Below are 24,691 nucleotides of genomic sequence, written 5' to 3'. Positions count from 1 at the left end.
AACCATTAGAAGTCAGTCCTCATTCTGCTTGTAAACGAATTGGTTTCATGATTAAATGTTTAGGTCTGATCTCATGTCTAATTAGTTCTTTACTATGGAGTAAAACCAACATTTCCAGCCTTTTTAAGAATATATTGGAACCTAAATATAAGTTTGAGTTAAAACATTAGGGATGCACTGAAACTACTTTTTCAAAAGCACAAACACTAACCTTCTGCCACTTTCCAACGCTGACTACCGATACGAGAACTTAATAAAAGCCATTAGGCATAATTTATACAGCCTCTGTGTTAACCCCACATGCACCTCCAACAAAGAACTGAGCAGTTAAACTATAAAAGACATCAGGGTAACTGGTCACTAAAAAACATACTCAGAAGTATTTGGTTTGGATTATTTAGTATTTAGTATTTATCTTATACTCAATTCCTGTCATTAAAGAAAGTGCACTTGCTTGAAGTTTCAAAGATGTTTCTTCCACTTTTCAGTCGTCTTCATGAATGCTTGAAGTGACTACATCTTGAATACCATAATGGAAACGTGTTAGGTCTGAAAAACCTAAGGAAAAAAGTTCGAGAGCACACTGCTGTGGGTGATAATAATTGGACTGTTTTTTGCTAGTCCTGCTCAACAGACTGTTATTGCTCAGTTTTGACGTTTTATTACATTTTCCAATATCCAAGCAATTTAAGCATTTTACCAAGCTTCTGTTTGGCTTCCTCAAAAAGCCCCATGGTGGGGATTCTTGTCAAACCTCCATTCTAATAAATTTTACATTGTATCAATAAAGACGGAGCTGGACTTCAGTACCGTGTGTGATGTGAGCAACACCAACAACGGGTTTTGTGTGATTCGAGGCACACTCAGCTTTGAGCGGTTGGAGAAGTTCTGTGGTTCCCAACCTGGGGAGACCTGCTTGGGCCGGGGTGGGGGGGCTTGAGGCTCTGCCAACTCTGTGGTTGTCAGAATTAGATCTGCACATGTCAAACAAGACCATAAAAATATTGTTTCTGGGGATCAGAGACAGACCTGGTAAAGTGCTTATTGCTTTTACTGATTTTGTATCAGTTAAGTCGGTCAGGGTTTGGCTGTCGGGGACGTCTGCAGACTTTTTAGCAGCAATGTGGGGCATCTATGAAATACACTACTCATCGATACCATCAGACAATAGGGTGGTTAAAGCTGTACGAAGACATGTGCTCGGCTGTTATGCATAACTGTGTTTCGCTTGTTATGATCACAGCGGTAACACCCGGGCGGAACACTAATCACTTGCAGGTGTGGATGTGGAGCGAACTAACAAGGTTGTAGTGGAGCATCCATATTCCTGAACTCAAATCTCATGAGAAATCTCCACAATGCTTTCTTTGCTTACAGGTTAATGGGAGCCGTTAAGACGACCTACTGTCGAGATGTTCGTGGCATCGAAACTTGAAGGACCAACGCAGTCACAGTGTGAGCAGTAAACATCTCCTCCGCCCCGAGTTTAACCAACACACAGCAGCTGCGCTCACAGCCAGAGGCTGGATCGAGTGAAGAGAAATAATGAGTAGTAAAGGCTTGATGTACCCCATAATGTTATGTTATCGCCTAGACTTTAGCTTCTCGATACGTTTTCATTGGACTGTGCCAACTCAATGTTTACGTGGAGGGAAGAAGAAGAAGACAAAAAAAAAGACTGAAAAGGCCACTCGGAATAAAAGAGATTCAAGACTATTTCAGGGCTGAAATTAATTACTTTTTCTCTCACAAATCAATAAAGTAAATTACAAGGAGTGGCCCTCCATTGTAGTTGTCTTTTTATGTGACCAATGTAAAAAAAGAAAAAAAAAAAAGTACTGGCCTGCCACATAAAACAGGCTTATTCAAAACAAATAAAAAAATCAACACTTCTCAACAAGCTTCAGAAGGAAAATCACAAGCAAGTAAGTATGGTAGGGAAACACTGTGTTTGTGTGCACGAGTGTGTGTATGTGTGTGTGTCTGTGTCAAACTCACATTAGTTCAGGCGCCAGATGTGCTGCAATTTGACTTTGAGGAGATCACACCACTAAACTGACAGCATAAAAACTTCCAAATGAAAAAAAACAAATGTTTTCTCTTTAATTTGGAGCAAAGTTCAAGTATACTCTTGAAAAGCCTATATTCAGAGAAACCTTCGTTTTCAAAACTTTAGTTGGTGATTTCTAAAGGTGTGAAATGTAGTATAAACACTCACACACAGAAGCTGATCTGCTCACAAAGACACAATGATAGTTGTGTCTGTCATGAAAAAATAATTTAGTACTATTGCCTTCACTAAACTCTTTTCTCATGATGCCACTCATAACTTTATCAATCACCAGCAAAAAAACGGAAAATGCAATCTCTCAGCATGGACATGCAACTCGAAGTGTTTTATACAAGGTGTTAAATCAAGCTATTGTACTTTGACATATCTGAAATTCTTTACATGACAACGTTTCAGTGATTGTACACTCTGTGAGGTCAGTTTTGGTCCACGGACCTTATGTTTAACACATCAAGGTAATCACGACTGATGTGAACAGTGATGAAGAAACTTTCATATAAAACAGTTATAGCGTCTTTGGCAATCAAAAACTGTAAGTGGAGATGCTATGATGACTATGAGTGTAAGACTTTGTAAATCCTCATTTCCTGCAAACTGTTTTCACTACAGCATTGAGTCCATAATCCTATTACCTTGTGATATCATGAGTTTTTGCCCTCCTTTTTAAAATCTGTTCTTATAACTGGGTAATGAGTCTGATTAGGGTGCTGGTGAGATAATGTCACGACCAATAAAGAGAAGCTCAGGAGAAACACCCATCGGGTGGAGGGATTTAAACCCTTTCTCTTTTCTCTAATCACTAGACATTGTTTTAACTCCACAGTCTCTGTGCTGCTGAGGCATTTTGTGAAAATCTGAATGAACCATATGGCGTGTCCCTGTTATGTCTACAACCAACTATCTAAGATTCATGTCAGAGTACAACCTGCAGAAACATCCACACTACAGGCACACTTAAGGCAACTGTGGCTTAAAGATTAGGAAAGCAAGCTTACGACTGAAAGGTCGCTGGTTAAGTTGGCCTTGTGCAAGACGCATAATAACCCCCCATCAGTCCAGCACAGCTGCTGGGTGGCCTATGAACGGGACTGCAGTGGTACTGGGCCTCTCCCAGACGTGACTCTGTGTAACTGTGCCAAGGATTCATGAAAATGTGCAAAAAGGAACCACAACATACACTCAACATCTTTGATTTTTTCTTAAAGAGGACTGTTAAATTGTTCAGGCAGTTGTATTTTATTCTAGATGGTGGAGAACTGATTACTCGTCAATACAATCCAACAGGCATGGGAGTGTGGCGATTACAAGAAATGGAGACGAAGATATTGCTTGGCTTGTTTTTGGATGCCAATAATACACTCGACTGCACAGACAAACTGAACAAGTTCAGTTTAATGCAATCTATACTGCTGTTCAGTCAGATTATGTAATGTTCACAAAGCAAAAGGGCTGAAGTTACAACATACTGCAAAATAAAATACATTCACTGAGTTTAACAAGTGAAATCCAACTCCTGAGATGTCCCAGGAGACAACGAAAGAAGGCACAATATACCATGTACAGGTTAAACACACAAGGGCAATTTAGAGCCACCAATTAACTTGCGGACTGTGGGACGAAACCGACACGCTGTTATTCTGCTTTGCATTCATCAGCCAACATGTGCAACTGACTGTAGTACCAGATATTGATCTGTGCCGGTTGTGTAAGTAACACAGGGAATAAATTAGCAGATGGTGTTGTGTGAGTCAGCGAAAGGTGTTCGCTTACCTGCAACAGGTGAGTCAGATGCGATCACTGTCACCAACACTGTTATTCCGAGAAACGCGGCACGCTGGCAGCCGGCACGCGTGAGAGTCTTTAGCATTGCCACCAAACCCACAAAGGAGACTAAACCTGCCATGGTGCGGTGGGTGTAGAGTCAAGGCATCTCATCCACTTAAGAAGAGCAGCCTCATCCCAAAGAGACCATTCAGGTTCGGGTTAGTCTGGGCCACTTCTTCACTTCACGGCCGACACATCCTGACAGTGGGAAATGGCTCCTGAAAACAAAGAAGCAACACCACAACTCTTCGTTTTTAAGGAATCCTCTAGTTTCACTATTAAGTGACAACATTTATGAGTTGAAGTAGATTTCATTTTCTTGCTGTGGACTTTGCATGTGCACATGTATGTGTGCCTATACATGCATGAGAAGATGTTTAAGAGTGACATATAAAAAAATAGCATGACATTTAAATGAAATGAGCATCGATCTCATATCATGTTTATACTTCTAACACATGGGTTGAAAGAAAGTTCAGTTTATGACAGTTGCTCTATCTGTGTAGCCTGTCTTTTCTTCAGGGATGTTGCTAGACTGTTCAGTTCTCAATCAGAAGGACACGTCTTCTATCCACATGCTGAAGTGCCCTTGAACACCAAATTACACCCAGTGGAGGGACTGAGTGGATGTTGTGAATGGATGTCTGTGTGAATGAGTGAATGTGATTAACAGTGTAACCTGCTCAAGCAGCGGCCAAGCACGACTTAAGTGAAATCCATTTACCCTGTCGGTAAAGTTGTAACATGAAATTTGACTCGGATGTGAAATCATAGCTTTAGTGCGTCCAGTCTATGTTTATAGTCATCAATATTTGAAATATTCTGAATACCAAAGGACATTTCCTTTTTGTACATTTGTGGGCTTTGCCTTTGTAAAAGTTATCATCTATGTTTGTTCTGAGTGGAAAAAAAACAGATTCATACAATCAAACAAGGAGGAGATGAGGGTCCAGAAAGTCTGCGTTCATACAGTGTGAAAGAAATATCGAACATTCATATGTAACCAACACTGACATCTTCTTAAACAGGCAGCACCGACATGAAGCAGAGGGATGAGAAACATGGTAAAAGAGGTAAACCGGGACGTGCGATCCAGCTCAGACCCCTCGGTGTGGGCTTCACGGCTCCATCATGATACTCTCTTGTCCTACATCCCGTCCCGTTACTTTAGCCTCACCGTCATGTGCTTCTTCACAACCCGAGACAAAGCGGTCCACATCCGTCTGGCCGTCACGGCTAAACGCGCAAAGCCTGTCTATTTCACATACCTTGGTGTTTTAAACCAAATCTAAACCGAAGTGGAGACAAAAAAGAGATTTTGTTGCCTCTATCCCCCTCCTCCTCCTCCTCCTCCTCCTCCTCCTGCCATTCCTGTCAGCCAGCTCATAGCTGCGCATGCAGACTTACCCTCAAAAAAAAAAAAAAAACGGGGCTCCAACTCTTATCAGTTCCTTTGCGTGAAAGAAAATATCCTTGAATGGGTGGAAATCTGTGCGTGAATCTTCGTCAGCTGCGTCTTCAAGTCATGTCGTGGCGCTCATCCTGGCCGCTGCTTTTCATCTGACACTCTTCTGGTAACGCTTACCTTCTCTTGTCCTGAGGATTGGGTTAGCCCCGCCCCCCGGGAGATCTGATTAGCTGCTAATTTACCAAAACGCGCTCTGATTGGCTGACGCTCTTGTCAGTCAGAGGGAGCTCTTGGTATTAGGTTGGTCCTTCTCGGCTGGCGTCTGCGGCTTCCACGGCAACGTCGCCTCGTGCGATGATGCACCTAAACCAGGTATATAAACCTGCAGGTTTGAACCGGAATTAAATATATTTAATATTTGTTTTATATTTTTTTGTTTCGCTGGTAAGTTTACCCGAGCCTAACTACAATTTACATAATGTCACCATTTTTAAAACCAGTTAATTAACCAACAATTTCAATTAGGCATAATTATAATCAGATATAATTGGCCCTCATCAGCTCCCCAGAGCATCGTTAATGCATTAAAAAGAAATTTGCAGACAGACTTAACGTACGTTTATTTTAGTTCAGATTTACTCCATAATCTAACCTTGATAAATAGCAGTTCGTGTCATATTTATAAGTTACTGTTAAATTGCATTGCTTTTTTCTCAATTTTTCCCACGCTGGTAATCATGATTCAGTTTTTCTAAATTTCAAAGTTTTATAATTAAAAAAAAAATTAAAAACTACATATAATTCTTCAAGAAACTTTTTTTCCCCGCTTTAAAGCACCAAATTTGTAAAGTTGTTTGCTCTGCTCTCTAAGGTGCATGACACAATGACGACTGTTAATGTATTAAGTGCCAATAGAATTAAAAAAAAACATTAGCCTATATTTAAGCCAATTATAACTTGCAAATATTACGTGCACCCTAATAGTCATTTGATTTATACTTTCAAAAGTGGCACCCCAAGAGCCGGTCAAGTGTTTCCAAAAGGCCATGTATGGCCCGAGGGCCTGCTGATGCCCAGCTCTGTCACTGATCAAGCCATAAAACCTGGTGACCAATGAAATAAAGAAATCCTGTGTCACACACTTAATTACGGCTATTCATTTGCTACCACATGTCAAAGGTATTTCTGAAGAAAGCTACTGCAGGAGAAAAAAAGGAATACTCATAACAAGCTCAAGTGAATGAAAGTTTGGCTGTTATGCACAGAACAACCAAGTCAGGGTATCTGTTGCACGTTTTGGTATATTCCGCCACCTAGCGGTAGTATCAGTTACTAAAACCTTCTGGGAAGTTTTAGCTAACCAACAATTTTGTCACAACTTTAGATTAAACTCTGATTGAATGTCCTAAAAAAAAGTTTTTACAATTCAGTTCTCACACACTGTGCACTTCTGGGTGCTATTGTCCTGCAAAAAAATAACAATAAAAATAAAACTGTAATGTGTAAATGTGTTTTGTAATAGCCATTAAAATATTAAAATATAACAAAAAATTAAAGTTTGGATTATCACTTGCTCAGTAAAGACCTGATGTTCAGATTTACTGATACAGATAAATAATCAGATTCGTGAATTAAATGTGGTGAAAGCAGGATTTATTACATGACTGAATAAATTCAACAAAAACCGATTGCCATAGTATTGTGTAGTAAATTGTGTTTTGTTCATTCAATGCACAAATCTAATGTAGAATATGGCATTAAATAATTGTTTTTCTTGTGTGCTCATTGGTGGAATCTAATGAAATCAATTATCTACATAATGAAGGAGATTTAGTCCTATTTAGTCTGGTCTCAGTCGCTCTAACGCTATCCTGCTGCACAATGTTGAAGAATAGACAGTATATACATCTAGATTCTGATGAAATAAACTTACTTTGAACTGGTGTCAATGTTTAATTATATTTTACAAAAGAAAATTATTGTTTGATTGTTGTCAACATACAATAATTCAGTTATGCACCTAACCCAGGGCCTGCTCCAGAGCTTGTTGTTCCCATCACAGATATGAAGAAACATTCAAACCATGCAGTGTTAGCAGAGCAGAAAGACGTGAGACGTGTGCCGTGACTTAACAGTTTAATGTAAATCCAAGACAAAGTGTGATTACATTTCTACACATATACAATATGCATATGTGAGCATACAAATTCTCATTAATAACTCGATTCACCTCGGAGACCGAAAAAATGATCAAAAGTAACAGTGAATAACAAGCTATAACATAGTTCACCACAACGCGAGCCCCTTCTCACCCTACAGTTAGTAAAGAGGACAATTAAAATAACTATATTCTTCTATTTGACGAAGCTGTTTGCCTGTTAAAATCCTCCTGTAAAATTTACAATGCTATCATTAGTTTTTTCGAAGCCTAATATAAATTCACTCCATTTTTCTACAACGAAAATGATTAAGAGAAGCACACAACATCATAATGGTAACACAAGCGCTTAGTAGCAAGTACTCAACTTGTTAGGAGGTTTAATTAATCCTTTTTCTTATTGTCATTATTATATTTATTTAAACATTCTATAAAGCCAGTAAAATATCCATTCTCATAACATACTTAATAATATTAGGCTAAGGAACAGGGTATACATAGAACGCTACATCAACAGATTGAAATAATGAGACATCACACCCCGATAAACAAAAAAGGAAATAAGAAAAGACAATTAAGAGAGAAGTATACTAGGAAATACTGCAGCACACATTAGCTTCATCGACAAAGAATGAGATTTTACACCATTGAGAAACCATACAGCAATGGACACAAAAGGGGGTCAGGGTTTGATGCACTCTTAGGTCTCCTGAAAATATGGATCTGTCGCTTTTTTAGAAATAGTATTGTGCAAGTAGCTTCGACGGCTACAAAGGTTTGCCATCCTCAGAGAGGGTTGTCTCTTTGACGTGATTTCAAGCTTCATTATTGATCGTTTTGTAAAGTGAAAATGAGAAAATCTAGTTTTCAGTGTTGCTTTGGTCTACCATATCCAGATTTCATTAGCTACTGTCACACAAAAAACAAACTGGTTGGAGAAGATAAATTCCTTAAAATCACACAATTAAAAGAGAGAGCATCTGGAATTATATCAGATGACTGAAATAAGTCCATATTCTTGCTTATGCGAATTAATAGCTGAAATTGGAAAGAAATCAGATTTGGGTCAGATTTGGCTTTTAAATTCATACGCGGCTGTGACACTCTGTTAGCGATGGCATCAAACCTTGACCACCTCACCCTGAATTCCCCCAAGGAATAGCCAGCAAAACACCTTAACAAAGGTTAAAAGTCAACCAAACAAACCAAAGAAAAAAAACAAACAAAAAAACATTGAACACTCTTATCCAAAAAGGGCTTTAAGAATGCTTGTGTTACTAGCTGATGAATTCATTCTCCACCTAGCGCCTGTCCGTTACTCCTTGCACTTTGGGAAGCAGCTGTGGCTTTGCCAAACGATTGAAGCCAAACGAGAGCGCAGCGCTCTGATGTTGCAGGTTGTCTGTTCACTTTTTACTAAGCTACAAGTCACCTTGGAGGAGTTTGTTCGAAGAAGACTAATACAGCACTGCACGGAATGTTTCTTATTGTTTCCAAAGCTCCAGGACGAGGAGGATGCACCGCAACACCACGAGCAAAAAACTGGAAGTTTGAGAGTGTTTTGTAGGAAAATACCAGCGTTCTCTGAAAGAGAGAAATCGACTCTGCCTTATTAAGTTATTCTCTAATTCAAATGTCAACCTTAAAGCTTTGGAGGTATTGTTGGTTATTTGGAAGGCAGTACTTGAACTAAAGTTGCTAGATGGGAAGGCTATGCTCACCTCGGTGACACGAAACGTCTTTACACTCTACTTAAGCACATTTTGGTAGTTGTAAGGTCACTCGATCTACATTAATGCTCACATTTCAGATTCCCCCCACCTGACATCGTCAAACACAAAACATTGGTTATGTGAAACAGAACGACAGACAAAAGTATCATACACGACACGTAATCATCCACAGCGCTGCTCAGACTGGGTCTCTCTTCACTGGATTTGAGGAAACGGTGATTATTGATTTTTCCCTTCTGTGGGGGCTACGGCTGTAATTTGACACTGTTTAATCTCATATGGGATTTTTTTTTTTGTTTTGTTTTTTTGCTGGAGATCAGATGTGTATAATTATTGCATCATGCATGGCCACAAATGGTGCAGAACGGAAATGAATGGTCACCCACTGAGTGAAGGTCTAAAGCCGTTCCGGATGTCTCAGGTCACGTATTACATTCATTTTGTGCAGGTGACCATCGCTTTAAAGGTATAGTTGGTACTTTTTTTTTTTTTTTTTGATTATTTCATTTTTACAAGTCATTCTATTCCATGGCACGCTATTGTGTAACAAACTGCTTTTTTCTTTTTTTAAACAAATTCATTCTTCTTACAACACCAATAAAGCTACAACATCGACGACTGAAAAAAAAACAAAAAAAACTGGCTTATCAAACAATTTGGAGACGTAATTATTGATCATTGATTTAATCTCGATAGGGGCCAAGTGTGTGTAATCATGAGCTCTTCTCCTCCAGAAACAAATCTCTGTGCTGTGTGCGTGATGTATGTCCAGTCCTCTGCACTGTTCACGCGCGTGTGTGTGTGTGTATGTGTGTGTTTCATGGCGGTGCAACAAAACGTCCACAAAAGCACTTGTAAAGCATTTAAAGATGGGACCAGAAGTTATTGCCTGTCTGCTTGTACTGTGCTCTGCTGTACACCATCCATTTGTTTCAACTTCTTTGGTGGGACGAGCAAGAAAAAATAAAATAATAATAATAATAATAATAATCAGCGTGAGAATGTTGCACGAGAGCGGTGCGGGGGCGAACAGGACAGCAGTGTAGCATGGGGTAATAATGCCTAATTCCCTCAAACAGTGGAATGTTTCAGTAGTTTGTCATAACAGAGGAGCCAAAAGATTTCAAATTGGAAAAAAAAAAAATCTCCCTTAAGTGTGTGTATGTGTGTGTGTGTGTGTGTATGTGTGTGCTTAGGGCCCAGCGATGCGGAGGACATTAGATAAAACAAAAATCAAACAAAACGAATGATGTAGCCAGCAACATATCACACAGTCACATTTGGAACGGCCCAGACCCGAGGCTTGCATGCTGGAGCTGACGGCGAGTGGAGAGTCTGTTTGTTTGTTTGTTTGCTTGTTGTTGTGTTGAGGATGAAAGACCACTCCGGAACCCGTCAAGGGACTGATGGATCTCAAACCTGGATGCAGCACCCAAAAGCCTACCTAGTATTATCAGGGCCCCAGTGGATTATCGTCAACACAACACCGACCAGCTTCAGCAGTGTTGCAACACTTTACACAGGTGCACCCACCTCCACGAAATACTAAATATTACTGTACATCAACCCCCCGGTTACAAAATAGAAATGAGCCTGACATATAATAATAATTATAATAATAATAATAATAATAAAAACACACACTCACACACACTCTGATAAAACATCCACAAGAATTATTGCAACAATCTCTAAAAATTAACACAACATGTACTACAGCCATGTCAAGAAGTTCAAGATAATGTTAAATAAAAACAGAAAGAAAAAAGAAAAAAACAACACTTCAAATGCAAGTACTATGGCAAACAATGAAGGACAAGGGAAGGCTTTTTACTAAACCACCAGCATTTCTGATGTGCCCACGTTCCAGAGGACCAACGGACCGAGGGGGGGGGGGGGGGGGGGGGGGGATTATTAGTATTATCGGCTACCGGGAAATGAAGTCATGTTAAATGGAGCAGCAAACACACGAAGCGACAGCCCTATTGGTTCTCTAAGTGTTCAGGTATCCCGTCCGGCTGGCGTGAAGATGTCTGTGGTGTACCTGGTTCGAAGACAAATGGACAGTGGCGTCAAACCATCCACCAGGCGCCCTTCCAGGTGTACGCTGCAGGCTGTTCCCTGCTGTTCTCGCAGCTCTGAGACTCTACCCAAACCTCCAGCGTGGCTAAATTAACTTCCAGTTATCCTCGCTTTGGAGAAAACGAACAAATTCTCATCAGGATTTTAGGTGTGCATTCAGGTGGTGCCCGCCCCGCCCCGCCCCGCCCCGCCCCGCCCCCACCCGTCCACCTGGGCTCAGTGATACTATCAACCTGCTCTTTGCCAACTTGCTACCATTTTAGTCCCATTTAAGATAGAGAGTTTCGCCCCGCCCTCCACGGCCCCATCCTAAACTGACCCTGCGCTTTCAACCAGCCCCTTCCCTCGTGCCGACACAGTATCCCTCTCCAACAACCCTCGGTACTCTGCCTCTTCGCTGCAGCTCGGCTACCGCCGTAGCCTCGCAGAATCAACCCCGTGGCAACAGTCACTTTCTGTCAGGCCCTTCTCCTGGACTAGCTTTTAACCTTAGAAAACAAAATGACCTCTACCGTGACTCAAACATTATGCTGAAATTCACTCCACGAACATGAAAACCCAAACTGAGCTAATGTCTCCGCTCTGTGATCACAATGCACAGATCCCCTGTGCGACTGAAAAGAAACTAACGCACACCCAAACTACCGCCACGTCTTGTGCGCCGCCGGGATGGAGGCTTCACAGCTGGAGCTATACTGTACATTTTCCTATTTACATTAATATCCAGAGAAAATGTAACAATTCTTTTTTTATCTACGACTTTGGTAAGTACCCCAGGCAAGTTATCTCATGCACACATAGTAAAATATCTCGGCGCCATGTCAGTTCCGACGGTAATCTTCCTCATCGCTGTCATTAAAGACAAGAAACAGCAAGGCCTGAGCCTACACCTGGAAGAAAGCTACAACTGCCCCGATTAGGATGTCAAACCAGGGAAAACGTGTCTCTCTCTCTCTCTCTCTAAGTATAGCTATAGTCTCTTGTGGCTTTTCAGGATCCAAGCCAAGTAAACTGTGTCGTTATATCTGTAAGGCACTACGAGGGAAAAATGGTCGAAACCTAAAGACTTGAGGAGGGTTTTTGTTGAGGAGGTGGACTACACACGCATGGCTGACAGTAGCACACACAGACAATCACGTTGTACATGCCTATGTTATTATAACCACTTTGTGCAATCACATTGAAGAAAAAAAAACAAACAAAAAAACAAAAGAGGAAGAAAAACGAAATCTATTGGTATCAGGGGGGGAAAAGTTTCATCTGAAAACAAACAGGTGCAGACTGCTACATTCTAAGAACGGGGCCCAGCTAAGACACCTAGCTAAAACTGAAGTATCGTCAGAAAGGTGGAACATAAAGAAAAGTATCTATAAATACACTAAAAAGTTTGTTGTCTTCTGTTGGTTCTATTTCCAGAGGCCTCCTCTGCTGGAGGAGGTGGAGTGGGAGGACTTGCCTCACTTTTCTTCCCACGCCACGAATGATTTGGAAATACTAAGACAGTTCAAGGCCATCAATATTTTTTTTTCTTTGAAGAGCAGCAGGTTTCCGTATTTCACCTTTTCCCAAACCACTTGGGATTCCAAACTTCCAGTCAGTAACCCCTGTTCAGCAGTCACTTCCCAAATATAAAGAGGGGAAACAAAAGAAAACTCAAAATCAGAAAACCTCCACTGTCCCAAAAAAAGGCCCGCTTCAAAATTCCCTGTAAAACTAATGAGACATCACTTTTTCTCAGAAAGTAAAGCAAATATAATAGGCAATAAAAAGTAAAAACTGGCCCTTTCAAGGAAAAAAAAGAAAGAAAAGAAAACAATTTGAAAAGAAATCTTCTTGAACTGTACCCCTCTAAAAATTCAAAACCCCAACTTTCCCTTCAAGAGAGGCTGCGAATCTTATTTTTTCTTTTTCTCTCCGTCGTTATATCTTCAAGTTATACGTGACAGTTTCATGAGGATTGCATGTTCCTCTGTCTCTGTTTTTTGTCTGAGGTCGAGGAGAAGATATTTGGGATGTGGGTGGAGCTCGGGTCGGGGATGAGGTCGAGGGAGGCAGCAGCAGCGCTTGGTCAGGCTCTCCAGTGTCAGTCAGTGTCTTCTCTAGAGGTAAGGGTACTGGTTGACCTTGGTGGGGCTCAGCGGGTATCCAGTGTAGACGGTGGAGGCGGGCGAGGCGCTGATGTAGGCCTGGTGGGCGAACTGGGCCTGGTACTGGCTGTGGTGCAGGGTGGGCGAGGGCAGCACGCGGTGGCCCATGCTGACGGGCACCTGGTGGACGATGCTCGGCGGGTAGCTCCCGTGCTGGACCGCGTGGCGCGCCGACCCCTGCGAGGCCACCAGGTGGGCCACGGTGCTGGTGGAGCCCAGCGCGGCGGGCGCCGTGTACGTGTAGAGGTGCGGCTGGCTGGGCAGGTGGGTGGCGGCCAGGTGCGGGTGGACGTTTCCCGTGTGGGAGGGGCTGTTGTGATGGAAGGAGTACGGGGCCTGGGCGGCGATGCTGGGGGTGATGTAGGCCTGCTGGCGCCGGTGTCCCGTTCGATCGGCTACCATGTGCTGCTGGGCCTGAATGGTTTCAAGAAGAGAGAGAGACATCATTTCACGTCTTTTAACTGTAAAAGTGCTAGTTTACTCTGACGTACCCTGGCCTGATTTCATAAAGATTTACACAAACTTCAGAGTTCTTTATCCTAAAAGTTATGTGATTTCAAAGATCTGAAAAATGCACTGTTGTTTAAGGCTGTTGTCAATACGACTGAAATCGGTTCAGCCCTCAGCAGCTGTTATTGTGACATTTCCACAGCTGGTTCTTGATGACTCCCATTTGCAGATCTTGTTATCAGATATTTTCTGTGGTGTATTTCCTTGCAATCATTTCTGAAGCTAATCTGCGGCTCTAATTTTTAACCACAGCTTTGACTATGCGAAAGATCATCTTTAAATTAACAAATTACAATTAAAACTTTGAAGAGTTTTTTTTTCCAGTGGGAACAGGAAGAGGAAGCTTTGGTTTTCAGCCATTGCTGATGGAGAATGATCACTTTGAAATTCTGAAACCACAGCAGTGATACTTTGATACTTGCCACATCTGAATGTTAAAACATCTCTTAATATGCAGCAGTTTTGATAATCTACTGTTTCCCTGCATCAGATTTGACTTTCCGAATGTGTTTTGTCTGGTGATGATGGTTTGAATGTTAATCTCTGAACACAGTCGTCGGTTCTCCATATAATATATTGTAACAGCTTTAACTTCAAGGTCACTCAAAAAGATTTTACCAAGATTTCCACTTCTTGGTAAAAACTACTAAAATCTGCATTTCTACAACTTTTGCACAATGTGCTGACAACTTATCTCCTCTTAGTTACTATTGTGTTTTTTTCCTGTTCAGCAAAGCGTTTACATGCAGTTAGATCATATCTATCTTAAAGACACAGACATGTTTCATTTATCTCATTACACATCTATATAGAGAGGATATATCTTCTTCCAACAATGTAAAGCTATCATTTGCCACATTGACATGATTTGGCTGTACCTGGCTGAGATTGAGAGGCTGCTGCTGGAGGGGGTGTGGCCCCGAGCGCTGCTGTCGGTAGGACCCGCCACCAGTCACGCTCCCGGGTATGTGATTATTGCCAGACGCCACTCCATTGGAGGATTTGAATTTATAAGCTGAATTCTGATGGTTCATTGCATCTGCAAGAGGAAGGGATACACATCTGGTTTATTGGAGTTGCAACTTTAGTACTGTATTTAACAACGTAATAAACCCCTGGCTGAGGCGGGAGGGGAGGATCTGTTTTATATACCTGGCATTAGGCGCTCACACTCACTGGGGACCTCGCTGTTCTGCGTTTTGAGGGGGGGGATGATGATGGTGCGGGGGTTGCCGTTGTTGTAATTGTCCAGGATGGTGGTCTTTGTGTCGTAGCTGTTGTTGTTAGGCGGTCTGGACTCCACAGTGTATGGGCTGTTGTTGCTGGAACAGTCGGAGTCTGGCGAATCGTGAACCGTCACGCAGCTGATGACATTCTTTCTCTGCTTCGAAGATGAACTGGAGACATCAGAGGAGGAGGATAATTTAAGTGTTACTATGAATTCCAAGCAGTTCAAGCAATATTTTACTTTAATTTTTAAGTCATAATTCAAGTAAATTACTCAGCTGGTCCCTTTTCACAGAGGTTGCCAAATTTAATCTTATGTCTACGGTACATGTACAAAACCGACCACCTTTTGGGGACGTGCTCATGTTCAGTTTGCATGTTCTCCCTGTGCATTCTGAAGTACATGAAGTGATTTGGAAGATGAATGGATGCAGAATAGAATTTGCAGAATTTGCACAGTGAGAACAAAGGGCAGACATAAAATGACCGATATGTGGCTCCACTGCTAAACTGAGCCCTTCTGCTTTACCTCGGCGTTTAATCATTTTATCTCTTGTCCTTTAAACGCCTTACTCCGGCTCCACTGTCTCCTGACTGTTGATGTGAGATCGCTCGCCTCACTCTTTGCTGCCGTGATTTTAAATTTAGTCCTTGAGTGTGTTTCTGTTGTGTAAGCAGTTTGTGCTACAATATTTTTGCATGGAAAGCGCTGTAGAAATGAAGATCCACTGATTGAAAGAGGAAATGGGAATAAAAAGCAAATCCATTCCATGATTTTGAAAAAGAATGTTTGATTTGCTTATCTTAGCTGATCTAAGACTGCAGCCTTCTGTGATCTGTTCATTGTGAACATCCAAATAAAAAAAAAAAAAAAAAAAGACAACCCCACAAATCTCTTTAATCAGTAGCGATTCACAGCAACACGACAAGCACAGGTGACCCCACAGATAAGCGAACATCCCTGGTGTAATTGTGGCAAACAAAACCCCCACTAATCCCTGGGAAAACAGAACCGACCTATTGTTTTGCTTGTGATCGTCCTCCTCGTCTGTGTCGCTGCTGATGGTGATGATGCTGACTGCGGGGCTGGGCGTGTCGGGGATGATGATGGTCTGTCTGGGGACGTGGTGCTGGTGCTGATGGTCGCGGGTGGTGCTGGAAGCCTGCTCTGCTTCGTTGGACCCCCACCCTCCGCCCCCGCAGCCTTGCGTGGGCGGGCAGTTGGAGGCCGAGCCGTTCTGGAGCACGGCGCACCGCGGGGGCGTGTTCTCCTTCACCCGCTTGGAGCGCTGCGGAGACAGCACCACTTGGGAGGACGACACCTCGTAGGCCGACATGTTCCTGATGGAGAGACGGTGGAGGAAGGTTACGGAGAGTGAGACACAAAGACGCTCGACCATCACGGCGGCGCGACGGGTTGTGAGTGTTCAAGTACCTGGCAGACATCTGGTGCTGTTTGCTCTTTTTGGAAGAGGAGCTGTTATTGGTCGAGGGCTGCCTCATGACATGTGCCACGCCCACGTTGAGAGTCTGGCTGGATGGGAGCGTGACGTGACCAGCCAGCAAAGCCGGCTGCTGCATGATGGGATTGTAATGGCTGCCATGAGGGTGGGAGTTCCTGTAGTGAAGCACAAGTGTCTGTTAAAACTTTAAGCCAATCAGAAACACGAAAATTGAAGAACTGTAGAAAAAAAACACACATATAATCAGTCAATCAAATACAACTTGTGTGTTCTGTCAAGTAACCAGCAATTCACCAACAGCCTCCTAACTGAAGCTGAGTTTGGACTATGATCAATCATCCTCCTCGATCAAAGTGCAGATTCTGACACCATCACCGGATCCATCCCACTCCATAGACTAGCATCCATCAGATGATCAAACACACCCCTGGTATGGTTCAAGGCGCATCTTTCTGGTCACACTAAGTTTATTCCATTAAAATCTTTTAGATGCAACCACTAACCTCTAACCCTAAACCTCCACCCCCTCCCATGGTGTCCCCCAGAGCTCTGTCCTGGGTCTCATCCTCTCCCCATTATTGAGCTCCTCCCCCTTGACCATATTTTTCATGAATATAACGATCAAGTTCACTGCTATGCGGATGACACTCTGATCTACCTTTCCACGAGTCCCTGAATACTTTTAAATCCCACCTTAAGCATGTTTATGTTCAACAATGTTCATTCTGCTACAAGTCTCTAAATGTGTTAAAAAAAAATTCTATATTATTAATGTTTTTAACTGCAACTTTATTTTTACATGTTCATATGGTAGTTTGGATTTCCTGAAAGGCATTAATACACAGAATGTACTATTATTGTTCACTTTGGTGGCGAATGAGAACCATTAGATGAATATTTCCCACAGAGGCCAGTGGGTGGCAGCAGCTACCTTTCCTAAGAAAACACAAGGAGGCGAGGAGATCAGTGAAGAGTGAGCGAGACAGAGAGCGAGCAAAGAGGGAGGGCAGAGGAGCTGACACCAGCAGCTGTGGAGCGATAGCTCTGCAGAGGAAGTGCGACACTTTCCCAATCGTCTCTCTGAGGACAGCAGAGCTGCCACTGGACAGGGGAGGAGGGAGGGACCCGGAGGGAGGGGGGAGGTTTGTCTTGTCACAGATGGACACCTCCAAATGAATCTGAGCATACCTGGATGGCGCGGCTGTCCACATAAACACAGCATCTACCTGCTTCGTCCGTATCTCCCTGCAGATTGCTTCCCCCCATCTCTCCGTCCATTTATCAAGTCGCCGCGATGACAGGCTAAACTCCACATGATGTCTCTACATGTACATATATCCCATCTCCCTGAGGTAAATCTGCTCTTATAAAAGCACCAGTGTGCATTTCAAGAATCATTCATTGAAGATAAAGGCCAAGTTGTCAGAAAGATACAGGCTCCATACTCAATCAGATTTATACAGCACCATCTTTCTAAGGCGTGGTTTGACCTATCAGTGCTATAAAGCATTAAACTGAGCTACAGACATGATCAGAGTGATATATTCTGAGCTGGACACTTTAATTTCCAAGGTATGTATATGTACAATGTCTGTATCCAAACAAATCAAAAGCCGGGAGCCACAATCGTGAGTAAATAATATGGTTCACCTCCAGTTGGCGAGAGTTTGTGTGCTGCTCATGGAGTCGGGGATGACAGTGGCATGCTGGACTGAGGTGTGGGTGAGCTGCTGCCAGGCTGGAGGCAGCAGGATCTGCTGGGTGCCGCTGGGCCAGGCCTGCTGGAGTAAGACAGCACAGAGAAAATACAGATTTAAAGGTCATTTTAAGGAGACAACAGGGAAAAAAATAGTCAACGGCCTCATAGGAAACACCCAAAATGTGAATACTATCAGGATTTTGCTTGAACATTAAAAGTCCATGAATAAAAGAAAAGTGGTTGAACTTGCCCGATGAGTTTGAGGCTGTTGTGATAAATTACAGCACCTTTTTTAAAGCGCATAACAGCTGGTTTTAGACTAGCTACTGGGCATGTAAAATGAACTCTCCCAGCTCCAAGGAGACATCCATCGACAAAAGAGATAAGACCGGGACTTAATAAAGATGTACAGCTACTCCTTTCTTCGTGTGATTGTGTATGAGTGAGTGAGCCTGTCAGTGTGTGTGTGTGTGCGCGTGTGTGTTAGTTTAGCGAGATTACGTGTTTCACTTTAGTCAAGTCAACCTATGTTGTAATTAAATTCATAGGACTATTCAAGCTACTCCGAAAGAAGCTACTTTGTATTTCTGATGCAGAACAGGAGGACTATCAGGCATAATGTTCCCTGAGATGTACCAAGATGAGTATGTGCGCACGCATGCCTGAACACGCTCGTGTGTTACTGTGTGTGTAACCCTAATAGTTTAATGCAGTTCTATTGATTAGCACTTTAATGTCAGGGCTAATGAATTGTTCCTTTAATACCATTTGCACATCTATTTACAACAGCATCAGTATGTGCCGCGGCACTCGCGCGTTTAAATAGAGTAACAGAAAGGCAGAGACGAGACGGCAGAAGGAGAGGCACTGCACAAAATGCAAAGCAGCTAATCTGCTACTACTTATGGCCGCGTTATTTTTGACTTTATCTTTTCCCGTCACCTAGTCTTTTTTTTTTTATTATTATCACATTGAGTTTTGGGTTGTTTACAACATGTCTTGGCACGGAGTAAGTGATCGGTAGGGTTGCCCGCGATTGCAGTCAGGAGGGAGTTTTCTTGTCTCGTGTAGGTTACAAAGTCCAGCGCTGCAGGGGGGGGGGCATCTGCAGGCCAGCGGCTCTGCGCACCGACGGCTGACCTCTCTAATGGAACATTCTGGAGATGGAGATGGTCTTTACATCTGCGACCACATCCAAGGTCTTTTATCAACACGCCATTAGGAGAGTCTAATACATCCATCCATCTCCTGCTCCTCCTCCTCCTGCTTGCTCTATCTTCATTCCTGGCACTCTACATGCCTCTCTCGCGAGGCGTCTGCGTTGTGTAACAAGCCTGTCTGTCCTGAAATGGTAACCCGGTTAAGAGGCCGTTTTCTTTCTTCTCGGAGCGGACCATCACTATCAGTGGCCCTCCGCCTCCCACCTCGACCTACACTCCCTGGGTGAAAACCCTTTGTCACCTCGGGGCTTTCAAAGCCCCAGCTCTCACTCCCCAATTGTTTCCACATTTTCTGCATTCCTGCTCCAGATAAAGGTCCCGCTGGTTTCCCCTGCCTCCCTGCTTGGAGCCTCCTTCCTTCTCCTCTCTCTCTCTCTCTCTCTCTCTCTCTCTCTCTCTCTGAACCGAGGTGCTCGGAGCTAAACTTGGGTCGGAGTTGGGTGCTGGGAGCATGAAGTCACAGGTGGCGTGAAAGCAAACAAGGACCAAGTCAAGCCTGTGAGACCTCCCACCGTTAAGGAATAAGCACGTGAAGGCAGACACACCACACACCCAGTTATTAGGTGTGCTGTTTGCTGGCCTATATAAACCATCTGTTTATGTTAACTATGGCCTGTCTTTGTGTAACATGTGTGCAGACAGAGGTTACGGTGAACACCTGCAGCGCACCACAGTTTGCGATTCAAACTCCATGTGTTAATTAATACAATGAAACTGACACTTTTAGTGCTAGATCTCGGACCGGGATTGTTGTTAAAGAAGGATCTTGAGCTCGGTCGTATTTGAAGATGTTGTGAATGTCCCGGTCGTCCACGCTTCCCCTGACCTCCGAGGATCCTCTGACGTCTGTAATTTGGAGTGCCTGACTTGGAGGCATCCGTCGAGCTAATCACCATTTGGTATCTGACAGATTAACCCACCACTGAAACACAGGCATGTGCACACACACATGCGCACGCGCGCACACACACACACACACACAGAGCTTTGCTGTCTGCCTGCCTGCCTTCCTGCCTACTGCATGATTAACTGGAGATAAGGGAGTGCTTCAAACTCCCTGGATTCTCAGGGATATTTAAAGCCTTCATGGAAATTTCCATAGGGAAAGCAGTGGTGTGGCAATGGAAGTGGTCTGCGTGTGTGTGCGCACATGCATGTGTGTGTGTGTGTGTGTGCAATGAAAGTGATGCACAGTCACCCTCTGTTCCTTGCAACAACTGTATATTAGCAGCTGAAGCTGTGGCCCCGCTGCGGAGGCTCCAGTAAAGGCCTTCTCTGTGTCTGAGGCTCCTGCCTCAGAGTGCATCAGACCGTGATCGCCTCAGTCTCCGGGAGAGCAAGGCAGCAGAGGGAGCAAGCGAGGAGGACCGAGCAGGAGCAGAGAGAGAGAGAGAGAGACAGGCAGAGTGCAATGCACAGGAAAGCTTGCCTGAATGCACTCAGGAAAAAGCAGCTGCCAGCAGGGGCAGGGTCACGAACATTGAGTGATTTTCATCCTCCATCGATAGATACTATTATTAGTGGAGGCTCACGAAAAAAAAAGGAATGCAAGAGAGCTTTGTTTGAATGCGAGCAGTTCAAAGTTCAGAAATGCTCCTGACAGGCACTGTTATTGTTAAGATCCAAATAACTCTATTAGTTCATCCTCTGTGATACTTCAGTCTTCCTACCTGTGTAAGGAGGCCAGGTTGAATCTGCAAAGGCTGGGCACCGGGGGCCTGCGTCACTATGGGAACAGCATTCTCCATCCGCACAGAGTAACTGGTGTGCTTGGAAGGGGATGCCTGCAGCCCTGTACATAAATAAAGCAATGCACAAAAGATGTCAACAATTAAGTACAGTTATACCACCCCCATATGTGTCACCTATGAAAGAATTTTGCCTATAGAATTGGTAAATTTAACTCAAATACATCAACCCATGAGCTACACATGAAAGGTGTTTTATCTGCATTCAACAGATGTCAAAATCCCTTTGAAAATAGTCTGGAAAAAAGCAGTCCCGAGCGAAAAACAAAAACAGTCGTCATGCAAACGGCATAACAGCAAAGATATTAAATTTCCTTTCAAATGACTAATTGCCTGAAGTTATCAACAAATCACTGTTTTTATGGTATGACTGACACTGCCTGTTGGGCAATGCATAATAAAAAAAAAAAAAGACAAAAAGCTGGCAAAAAACAAGAGGAGTGTTTACTCACACAGACACGACGAACACAGTCACATTTATGTATGGTAGCAGATGAATGTTGTTTAATTGTGTTTCTGTGCTGAATCAAAGCGTGTTTTACTGCAGGTGCTTGTGTGTTTTTCACAGATGAGCCAGAAATCCTATTCTGTCCATTTGCGCTAATGCCTACTGACAGGTGGGGCCTCCTTACCTTGGAAACCAGGTGGGCAGACTATGAGTGCCTGCTGGAAGGGGTCAGGCCGGGCAGCGCAGAGCTGAGGAGCCCCCGGCTGCAGGGGCATGCTCCTCTGGGCCACAGCTGCCATGGAGGCAGCGGAGGGCTGGTAGAGTGCAGATTGGTAGTTTAGTATGGAGACGTCAGGACTTGCAAAGGAAAGGGTGGCATTGTTGGTGGAGGAGGGAGCCAGGTTGGTGGCCTAAAGGAATGATGGGACCAAAATAAAAATCATGAGAGTGGAGGTACTGATGGGAATGACCGGGAAGTGGAGGAGCTCCTAGGAGGAAACGCCGAATAGTGTAAATAATAATGCAAAAAATAAGAATAATAGCGATATTCCAACAAAATAATGCAGACACAAAGATGCAAAACAACATTCAGATCAAAAGAAGATAGGTAGCGAGGCACCCAGCGATGATAAAAGCCGATGGAAGAATGAGGAAATTGGGTGACTGATTTGAACATGCCTTAAAATATGCGGACTGTTGATTTGATTAATTAGAGGGGGAGAAAGAGTGTGAGTGAAGATGCAATCAATGGCACAATTCCAGGAATAATCAACCGTCAATGAGCAAAATGCCACACCAGAGAAAATTTAGACTGATCATTTACCACATTTGTTAGCATGCTGAGTTTGGCACATGAATGCATCGTTCTCTAAAATGTTTTAAAAAAAAACTTTAAATACAAACCCCACAGTGGTGCAAAGATCTCCTTCATTATGACTTCACTTAAGTTATGATATAATAAGGAGACGATTTAATTTGATGCGCCGAAATCTGACATTTTCATGTCACAGTTTCAGGATCTGGCCTCCAAATCAATTATTCCTGAGAGGAGACATATTTCACAGCCCGCAGTCGCCGGATAATTATGTAAGCTTAGGTAACTCCGGCATGTCTTGACCATTAATAAGACATGTGAAATGCTGAGACCGCCTGGGAACATCCGAGATACAAACAAATGCTTTTAAGACACACCGTTTGCTCAGCATGTGAGGAGTATTCGCTCCTCGAGACGAGGTCTAATTTTAGCCCTTTTCATTAGGTGTACGTAGGAAAATACATAGACGGCGCTTTCATTTTTCATTTGCTCTCTTTAGTGTGTTCGATGAACACCAGGAGAGAGAACATAATCAATATGGTGCCGTGGCATTCATCATAAACAAGCACGGAGGCAGCAAAAAATACAAGCCGCAGATACATCCCGGCCTTGCAAACGAAACGAGCTGAATAAATCACTAACTTAAGTCTGCCTATATGCCCCGAGAGCCGGGCGCAGAAAAGACAAGTTGAGGGAATGTTAATCCATTTAAATCACAGCAAGATGGGGGTTTTGTCGCATGCTACACAGTGAGAGCTGGCTCGATATAGTTGGTGATAAAGAACTCTGTTTACTAACGAGAGGGGTGGCAGAGGCAGAGAGAGAGCGAGCGAGAGCGAGAGAGAGAGAGCGGGAGCGGGAGTTGTAACTAAACACAATCTGGAAAACCTTGCAACCAGACGTTGGGTGATTCCGGCAGAAGCCAAAAGTCAGCAGTTTCGATTCACAGACCGTACGGGAGCGAAGCGGTAAAGCACCACAGGCTCAACCCAGGGAAATGGGAGGAAAGAAGAGAAGACAGAGGAGGACAGGAGTGAGAGGAGGGGGAAAAGAGAGGAAGCCTGGTAAAGGGATTCTTAAGGCCTGAAAGCCCCAGAATGCAAGGCAAGCAGGAAGTGGGGCTTGTCATGTGTGTAATCAGCACTTTGTGACAATCCCACAGGACCTGGGGCACAGACAGAAATGCACGCAGACAGATATACATGCACCAAGGCAGAAAGGCAGGCAAGTAAGCATGGAAACAGGCAGACAAACAGGAAGAATGGGAAGAAGAGAGAGAGAGAGGAAAAAAACAGAACAAAGACACAAATAGACACTTCTGGGCTGCGTAACCACCGACACTGTTTGGTTAAAACAGCATCATGCAAAATGCATTGTTGCAATTATTCATCATGAAACCCACAAATATGTGGTCATTTACAGCAGAAGTGTTCAGTCTTGTATATTTTATGCCTGTATTTCAAATTTCACATTACTTGCATTTGTCTGCTGCATTTTTAATATACAGTCTATATCAGCTGCTCTGTCAAAACTTTAGTGGAACCCGCCATGCAGAAGCAATAAACCGCAGCCAGGCTCATTTGCATACTTGCATGTGACAGCAGTACGGCGACTGGCTGCCCGGCAGAATACAGATGCGCGGTGATGAGCTGGATGTTTCCCACTCTCACCTGGCTGTGCACAGTGTTAAGCTGGTTGTTGAAGGTCATGGTGAGGTTGGTGGAGGTGCTGGGAGCCACGTGGGTGATAAAGGGCGTCTTGCTCTGGTTGACGGTGTCGTACATGTTGACGCGACGCTTGCAGATCTCCATGTTCTGGAAGCATGACTTCACGCTGCGGGGGGAGACGGAGGACGAGTGAGCACCACCGGGTCGAGCCTCACCGTTCCAAACCATGATCGCATCCAACAACAAGCGGCGGAGGCCGTACTGTGTGCTGTGTGGGAAATCGAGGAGATGTGACATGGTGACAAAGGGGTGGTTGAGCGTTTCAATCGGGGTGATCCTCTTGTCCGCATCGATGGTCAGCATCTTGGTTAACAAGTCGATGAACTCCCTGCGGTCCGCCTTCTCCGCCAGCATGTCGCTCCCCTCCAGATCCGACGTCATGTTAACCTGAAGGAGAAATCAAACACACAAG

At 43.6% G+C, this 24,691-nt stretch overlaps 2 protein-coding genes across 7 annotated transcripts in view; both read right to left on the bottom strand.

Moving 5' to 3' along the window:
* LOC115391326 (UPF0606 protein KIAA1549-like) overlaps positions 1 to 4,029 on the bottom strand; it is a 34,157-nt gene extending 30,128 nt beyond the window's left edge. For all 3 annotated transcript variants that reach the window (XM_030095516.1, XM_030095517.1, XM_030095518.1), the window contains exon 1: positions 3,842 to 4,029. In XM_030095516.1, coding sequence (XP_029951376.1) covers positions 3,842 to 3,974 — 133 coding nt within the window. In that variant the 5' untranslated portion in view covers positions 3,975 to 4,029. The remainder of the gene's footprint in view (positions 1 to 3,841) is intronic.
* A 5,052-nt stretch (positions 4,030 to 9,081) lies between these two features.
* Positions 9,082 to 24,691, bottom strand: part of hipk2 (homeodomain interacting protein kinase 2) — a 70,649-nt gene continuing 55,039 nt past the window's right edge. Inside the window, exons 6-15 of one of the 4 annotated variants that reach the window (XM_030095519.1) lie at positions 24,482 to 24,666; positions 24,223 to 24,385; positions 21,923 to 22,148; positions 21,213 to 21,334; positions 18,274 to 18,404; positions 16,596 to 16,778; positions 16,178 to 16,501; positions 15,086 to 15,330; positions 14,812 to 14,972; positions 9,082 to 13,837 (exon numbers count right to left, since the gene is read on the bottom strand). In XM_030095519.1, coding sequence (XP_029951379.1) covers positions 13,376 to 13,837; positions 14,812 to 14,972; positions 15,086 to 15,330; positions 16,178 to 16,501; positions 16,596 to 16,778; positions 18,274 to 18,404; positions 21,213 to 21,334; positions 21,923 to 22,148; positions 24,223 to 24,385; positions 24,482 to 24,666 — 2,202 coding nt within the window. In that variant the 3' untranslated portion in view covers positions 9,082 to 13,375. The remainder of the gene's footprint in view (positions 13,838 to 14,811; positions 14,973 to 15,085; positions 15,331 to 16,177; positions 16,502 to 16,595; positions 16,779 to 18,273; positions 18,405 to 21,212; positions 21,335 to 21,922; positions 22,149 to 24,222; positions 24,386 to 24,481; positions 24,667 to 24,691) is intronic. The other 3 variants (XM_030095520.1, XM_030095521.1, XM_030095523.1) reach the window with 3 other exon arrangements.

This window comes from Salarias fasciatus, chromosome 7 (genome assembly GCF_902148845.1).
Source record: "Salarias fasciatus chromosome 7, fSalaFa1.1, whole genome shotgun sequence".
Classification (NCBI taxonomy): domain Eukaryota; kingdom Metazoa; phylum Chordata; class Actinopteri; order Blenniiformes; family Blenniidae; genus Salarias; species Salarias fasciatus.
This window is presented reverse-complemented; position numbering and strand designations above follow the sequence as displayed.